The sequence below is a fragment of the Leucopleurus acutus genome (assembly GCF_964270905.1).
Source record: "Leucopleurus acutus genome assembly, chromosome: X".
NCBI lineage: Eukaryota > Metazoa > Chordata > Mammalia > Artiodactyla > Delphinidae > Leucopleurus > Leucopleurus acutus.
Genome location: NC_139148.1, coordinates 66,624,604 through 66,632,445, shown reverse-complemented (window position 1 = coordinate 66,632,445; position 7,842 = coordinate 66,624,604). Strand labels below are relative to the sequence as shown.

Here is a 7,842-nt window from a genome sequence, read left to right as displayed (position 1 = left end):
CTGGGCCAGAAAAATTACTGAAGACTCTAGGGTCCACATGCCTGGCTGCCTCCAAACCTACTCTGGCTTGTGAATGCAGCTTGACAGTTGCCACCTAACTTAAAAATAAGAAATAACTTCATCTTTTTGCTCTGGCCTAAACTTAGTGGCCTAAACTTAGTGCACTACTTCTTCCATAGGCTCAGAAAGTGCAGTAACCTGTCAGAGGTACCTTGATGTCACTCTAGAAGCATGGTGGACATTTCTTTTACTTGGCAGATCCGTACGTCTTCAGAGGTGTTCTCTGTAAAAAGTTTAAGAGAATCAGAACTATGATTATCACCTATCTGCTTTCTCCTGGACCTTTAAAGGCAATTTGGGTCACATTGTATGAACTTTGACAAGCCACCTGCCCTGGTTAGATTAAATATGGCAATTTATACAGTCATAGAGAGTATGTGAATTTATTTCTTGTTCTTATTTTAAACATACCAGAGGCCTGAGTTCAGATTTTCATTCTATTAATAGATGTGACAGATGATTTTTCATACTGATATTGAAATGAAGGAAATAGCTATTTGAGTCTTCAAACACTAGAGTGTAATCACATATGGAGATAAAAATGGTCCATGCGGGCTTCCCTGGTGGCACAGGGGTTGAGAGTCCGCCTACCGATGCAGGGCACACGGGTTCATGCCCTGGTCCAGGAAGATCCCACATGCCGTGGAGCGGCTAGGCCCGTGAGCCATGGCCGCTGAGCCTGCACGTCCAGAGCCTATGCTCCACAACGGGAGAGGCCACAACAGTGAGAGGCCCACGTACCACAAAAAAAAAAAAGGTCCATGATTTTAACACTGTTTTTGCAGAATAATATAATGTCCATCCTACTTAAAGACAACTAAAATATGATATTGGGATATAAACTGTGATTACTAGTATAAATAGACAATTACATTGCTTCTAAATACAAGGAAACTCAATGTCCATTGTAACAAAACTAAGTGCTTATAATGACTTCAACCTAATAGTCTCTCTTTGTCTTAGGTTCACAGATACAACTGCTGGCTCTAGTTGAGATCATATGTGTATAGTATGTCACTGAAATTTTATAGCTTAAGTTTCAGTCCACATTCAGTTTTTTTTTAACATAGTTCAGTTGTCAAGGTAGAAGTGGTATGGCTGCTCACAAATGATTTTGCATGGAGTTTTATGTTATCATGCAAATCTTGTCTTGAAAGCCGTCTTCTGAACTCATCAGTGGTAAAGTAGTATATGATTGGGTCAAGGCAGGAATTCAGACTAGCAAGACACAAGGCAATAGAATGAAATATTAGAATCACCCTTCTGGCTAGGCAGCTTTTAATTTCATTGGACTTGACCAGGAAATCTAAAGGAAAACTGAAGTGATAAGGTGCAAAGCAAATTAGGAAAACTCCTGCACAGGTTAGAATCATCTTCAAGGCTTTCTTTTTCTCTCCAAGGTCTTGAGCCACAGGATATTTGTCCTGCAGTGATAAAACCGTCTTCCAGGTACAATACAGGACAGTCAGAAGAGGAGTGACAAATCCAATCAACTCGCCAATGGTCATCATGACAACAGACTGGGCTAGATTGACATTCCTGGTAGGAAGATCCACAAAGCATTTTGTTCTGTTGCTAGGGGTGTCATCACTGCTTCGGAGGAGTGGAAATAGCAGACAGGCAAGGCAGATTATTAGCCAGCCAGCAATGCTGATGTATAGGTCATATTTCTGTTTACAGTCGTGGAAGCGAAAGGGGTAGAGGAGAAACCAAAATCTTCGCACACTGATGCAGACCAAGAAGTAGATGCTTGCATACATGTTGACATACTTCAGGTAGAAACAAAACATGCAGAGGCCAGGCCCAAATGGCCAGTCATGATTCAAGTAGTAAAAGATCCTCAGTGGCAAGGAGAGGACTTGTAATAAGTCAGCAATGGCTAGGTTTATCATGAATATCACAGCCCGTTTGGTTTCTTTCATATAGCCATAAAATACCCACAAGGCTAATATGTTCCCTATGAGACCTGGCACAAGAATGACAGTGTATGTCACTGCATAGATGAAGTACCGAAAATCTGTATTGGATCCATCTGTCCCAGCACATGTGTCATTAGCAGGCATGTTTCTTTCTAGAGAAACTGCCTTTGCTAAATGGTGGTTAAAAAGCTAAATTTATAATTTACTGCTGCTCTTTCTAAAAGACTGATCATCGATGGGCTGGGGAGACTGAATATAGAATAACATCCTTTTTATTGCATTGGTCTGGGCTTATATACATGATTTGGGTTTTTTCAAGTAACTATCTGCATGTTTGCTTTGGATTTGTCTACATTAACTACATTGAAGTCTAATGTGCAAGCACAGATGACAAGCTGTTATAATTTTCCCTTCTTCTTTACTCAGTTAAAAGGCCTCTGGGACATCATAACAGTTGATCCTCTCCCATTTGATCATAAATGTGCCATATAGTAGCTCTTCAAATTCCCATATGATGACAGTCATCTCTTTACTGGTGTTTGGCAGGCTGTTTTTCATTTTTTTGGCTCACATAGAAGGAAGATTTGCTTTTGTACTCAGTGGGTCCACAACTCTTCACAGGTGATTAACTTGGATGGATCATCTTTCTGGGACATTTTCAGTTATGTGTCGTAAACTAAAAAGTGAGAAACAAAGTCAGAGCTGCAAATGAAAAAAAATTAAGCCAATTATTGTCTAGAAATTTTTGAAAAAAAGCCTATGTGTAGAAAAATCTATTACCTTTAATGGAAAGTTCTGATGTGAATGAGTGTGATTAGTCACAAGTTCCATAAGACACTTTAGAGTCACAGGACAGTATAGCTAGAAGGAACCTGAGAAGTAATCTAGCCCCTTACTACTCAAAATGTGATCCATGAACCAGCATTACTGGAGAACTTTTTAGAAATGCAAAAGAATCTCAGATCCCATCTGGGATTTGCTGCAACACAATCAGCAATTTAAGAAGAACCACAAGTGATTCTTAGGCATATTAACATTTGAGAGGCTCTGATGTAGACCACAGCTTCACAAACATCACTGAGGGTCACACTCATCTGGGGAAGTTTAAAAAAATTACAACTTTCCTTAGATTTTCTAGTGTCTCCCGTAGAGATTCTTATTCAGTACTTAGGGCCTGAAATTTGTATTTTTAAAAAGATCCCCATATGATTCAGATATAGCCAACCCAGCCAGCATTTGTCCTTGAACCATCATATAGGGGCCACTGATTTGTTTCATATCTTCCCCAGATGTCTGAAAATTAGTGGGCAACCACCCTCTCTTTAATTACTTGCAATAACAAGGGTCATTTAGCCACCTCTCAATTATCCAAGACAAAAGACCATGACATCAATATGGAGAATCAAAATCCCCAAAAAGTTGACCCAGCTAGGTCCATGACCTTTGTTCTAAAACAAATTTTAGTCTAGGCACCTGGATAGTTGCCTCAAGGCTGCTGAAATGCAGGAGGAGTTAATTGACTTTAAAGATATGTGGGAAGAACAAAAATGAAGTAGAAATTATAAAACATCCTGCTATGGATTATCAAGTCCATGTAGATTATCAAATCCATGTTTGAAGTTGGCTTGATTCAACCCCTGAAGGAATTGTAATTGTTATTATTTTGCCTCAATTGCCTGGTAAGTAAAATAGCACATTTGTTCAAAGATATAATGCACACTTTATTTAAACATGTTGATAAATAGTATGAACTATGCATTCAGATTGAAGGGGTTAAATACTTGAGATTTCTCAGATAAGGAAGTAGAGAGACGGTGTTATAAAATAACAAGAAGCAAGACTGTAAAGAATAACATCGATGTTGAAAGAGTGGTTAAAATTAGAGGTTGTTCAGCTCCCAAACTGAAATACATCTTTGAAATATTTTCACAGGTAGTGATTTTGATTAGGTGACAGGCAAAATTAGGTGGCTGACCAAAAAGTCACAAGCCCTGGGTTTTCAACCTCCTTTTAACTATTTATATAAAAGTCATCACCTGCTAACGTCACTGATAAGAAATCAGAACTATACAAATAAACATCCAGTCAACCTCTAATGAACATTCACCTCTCCTATCAAAGCCAATGACTCTTAAATCTATATGTGAATCCTGAGCTGTAGCTCTCTTTCTAACTATATATAACACCTCTTCTTTTGGATATTTCATTACCATCTTAAAATTCAACATATGAAAGTGAAGCCATCTTTTCTATTTATTGAAAATATGTCATATCTTGTCAGATAATGTCACCTCTTTGATAAAAAATCTCCTAATGTCTTCTCATCTCACTCAGAGGAGAAATAAAAGTCCTTACAACAAATGGCCTATTTTAACTACATGGTCTGGCCCCTGGTTACTCTTCTGACCTCACCTTCTAAGATTCTCCCCCTTGCACTCTGCTCCAGCAACTTTACCATTCTTGCTGTTAGGTGAACAGACCAAGAACCTTTCTGCCTCAAAGCATATGAATTGGCAGTTCCCTGTGCCTGAAATGCTTTAGCCTAGTTATTTATTTGTTTTACTCCCTTGCTTCCTTCAGATCTTTATCCAAGTGGGTTCTTTTCATGAGGCTTTCCCTCATCTTCCTATTTAAAACTGCAGCTCACCTCCAACACTCCCCATCTCCTGTCAGTATTTATTTTATCTATTGCCAGTTGTAACTAACATACTCTTTGATTTTTACTTATTTATTTTGTTTTTATATATTTTCCCTACTAGAATGTAAAGTTCATGAGGACAAGGATTCTTGTGTGTTTTGTTTACTTGCTATAAAACAGAACTGAGGACTGTGGAAGACACAAATAAGTGCTCAGTATTTGTTGAAAGAAATAATTTCAGTAAATAAAATCAATATATCTCACACAAAAATGATCATCCCTCAAAACTTCAAACCAGATTCTGCTCCTGACTTCTTCATTGCTATTAAGTTCACTAATGTTTTCCTAGGTTGTCTCAAAGTCTTGGAGGTATTGACTCTTTGTCATTTATTTTCCACTTCCAAACAAGTTAGGGAAGATAGCTTACTATGGGGGAAATAACATATGTTTAGGAGTCAGGATTACCTGGGTTTAAATTCTTGCTCTTTTAATAAATAGCTGTGTGACTTCAGGTATATTGCCAAACTTCTCTGATTCTTTAATTTCGCATTGATAAAATGAGAAAAATCATACTACCTAACTTAGAGTCAGTGTGAGAATTAATTGAGCTGCTGTATATAATTTATTTAGCATAGTGTAAGGTACATAAATGCTTAATAACTGATATTATTATTATTACTACTTTCTGCAACTGCATTATTTCTCATAATATTATTCTTTAAATTGCATTGTTTATGCTCTAGTTCAGGACCTTATTACTTAGTTTATTTCCCTATCCCTTATCATTTTCTACTCCATACTATATAATGCTGTCAGATATTTTTTTCCTTAAAATGAGCTCTTAAAAAGTAATAATGGATTCCTATTGCCCAAAAAATCACAAAATACAGTCTGGCAGTCAATGGCTTTCTTAAATACAGGGCCATCTACCTTTAGGATTTTGTCTCCCAGTGCTCTCCTAACATGTCCAGAACTCCAGCCAAACTGAGCTCCATACTATTCAAACTGACTTTTTCTTCCCCCACAAATAGCTTTTTCCATTTTTTCATTCTGCTACCTCAGCTTGGAATATCTTTTTTTGTTTTGTTTTATTTTTTTGCATACCAGTCCTACTTATTTGTAAAGACCTTTCTCAAATTTCCTGTCCTTCGTGAAAACTTCTTTAACTCAACACTGTTGTCCTAACTCCTTTTTAAAACCCTCATATATACCTCTTTTAAAGCACATACTTCTTCTGCTTTTTGGTTAGTAACTTATGTCTGTGTCTTATTTATGCCTCTGCTCCCCTTTTCACCCCACTCCACCACAACTATGCCAGAAAATTGTTGAAGTCAGGGGCTGAGTCATATATCTTTATACCCCCCAAAGCACCTAGAGCTATGTTTGGAATATGTTGGGATCATCCAATATTTATTCAGCATTTGTCATTTGCCAGGTGCATGCTTGCTACTGGAGGTATGGGCGGTGGAAAAAGGCACAAAATCTCTGTCTTTTTAGACCTTATAGTCTAGTGAGGAAGAATGATAATTGCTGCACAATATGAAAAATGTGATCATAGGCAATGTACAGTGTTCCCTAAAAACACAAAAAAAGGGGAACCAACTAAATATTAAGAACATTTTTGCTTAAGTGATGTGAACTTAAACTCAAGACTATCTTCCTGAAGTCTGTATTTTTCCTGTTGGTTGTTCCCTCACTGGCCATATTTTAATGCTTTTTCATCTGTATATCCTAAACTGCAAACTTGAAATGCTCTTGAATACCTAATCTCCCTTAATATTCTTCTGACTTCCTTCTGGGAGAGCTGGTAATGTTATCCCTTTGTTAAGATCACATTATTTTCTAGTAGGAAAAGTTGCTTGGGATTGTTGGAAAGGCTTTCAAACATGGGGGAAAAAAAACCTAGTCAGCTGTGCTGTAATGAATATAAATATTCCTTTATCTAAGAGCGATGGACACAAAAGATGAAGGAGGCATTTTTTTCAGAGCATATTACTATTTTTTTTTGAGATTTCCCTTTCTCAGGAAGGAATCCGTATTGTAACAGACACTGGAACAGACTCCAATTTTAAATGAGCTATTTGTTTGAAGCAACATGCCAGATTCCTTGATCAATTTTTTCTTGCTTCAGGAGCCTATCCTTACTTAATTTTACTCACTTCCTTGGGAAGAAGAAAAACATAAGAGAAAAAGTGAAACTGATGGCCTGAGTTTAGCCTGATTTCCAGCAATATACCGTCCAGAAACTATTCCATATATAGTTCTTGTGGGAAGTTAGTATTTTTATTTATGAATATTTATCAGTTTACCTGAACCTGAAGCTTCACTAAATTTTACTCATGATATGGTTCAAGAGTGTTTTCAGCAATATTATGTATTTGCTTATTTCTGGGAAAACCTGTTTCAAATGAATATCAGGGATAGCTTTCTGTGTATTTTACTGAGACTTCTTAGTAAAATCTCAGCAAAATGTGTTTCTGTATTTTAATAAAGGGAAGTGAATTATTAAAAGACCTAATTTATACTGGTGGTCTTTGAGACATATTAGTGGCAAGTAGAGACTATATTTTGGGATGTGGAGCTCTGCTCAGCAACCATCCAATCACAGGTCAAATGCAACTGCTTGCTCAAAAGCCAACTTTATTTTAGAGTTCTGGTTATGTACACACCTTAGTAAGCCAAGGAAAAGCAGACCTAGTGCTACAAGTGACTGCAAATAATGTGGGACAGAACAAGGAGCGTACATGTGTGTGGGAGGCAATTATACTTTTACGATACATGAGTAATCACAAATATTGAATAGATGAGAGCAGAACAATTTCTTCCTGATTCTAATCAGCACACATAGCAAATCTCAGGGCTTCTTTTTCACTTTTGAAAATCTTCAAAGTGAAATAATTTACAGTATTTCCAGAAAACCTGTCCAGCAACTATATCTAAGAGCTGACTACAGCTCAGTAAGCAAATACTTTAGAAAGTCTTTACCTAGTTAATTCTCCTAGGAAGAATGTTCCATCAGAATTTTTATTTTAAAGAGGGGTGGGGGGCTTCCCTGGTGACACAGTGGTTAAGAATCTGCCTGCCAATGCAGGGGACACAGTCTCGATTCCTGGTGTGGGAAGATCCCACGTGCCGCAGAGCAACTAAGCCCGTGTGCAACAACTACTGAGCCTGCGCTCTACAGCCCACAAGCCACAACTACTGAAGTCCGCACACCTAGAGCTG

The 7,842-nt window shown here is 37.6% G+C and overlaps 1 protein-coding gene across 1 annotated transcript; it reads right to left on the bottom strand.

The window, feature by feature from the left end:
- Positions 1-1,121: 1,121 nt before the first annotated feature.
- GPR174 (G protein-coupled receptor 174) lies at positions 1,122-2,123 on the bottom strand (the record flags this gene model as incomplete). Its single annotated transcript, XM_082865467.1, has 1 exon — positions 1,122-2,123. The coding sequence occupies one exon, from the start codon at positions 2,121-2,123 to the stop codon at positions 1,122-1,124; it is 1,002 nt and encodes a 333-aa protein (XP_082721593.1).
- Positions 2,124-7,842: the final 5,719 nt, after the last annotated feature.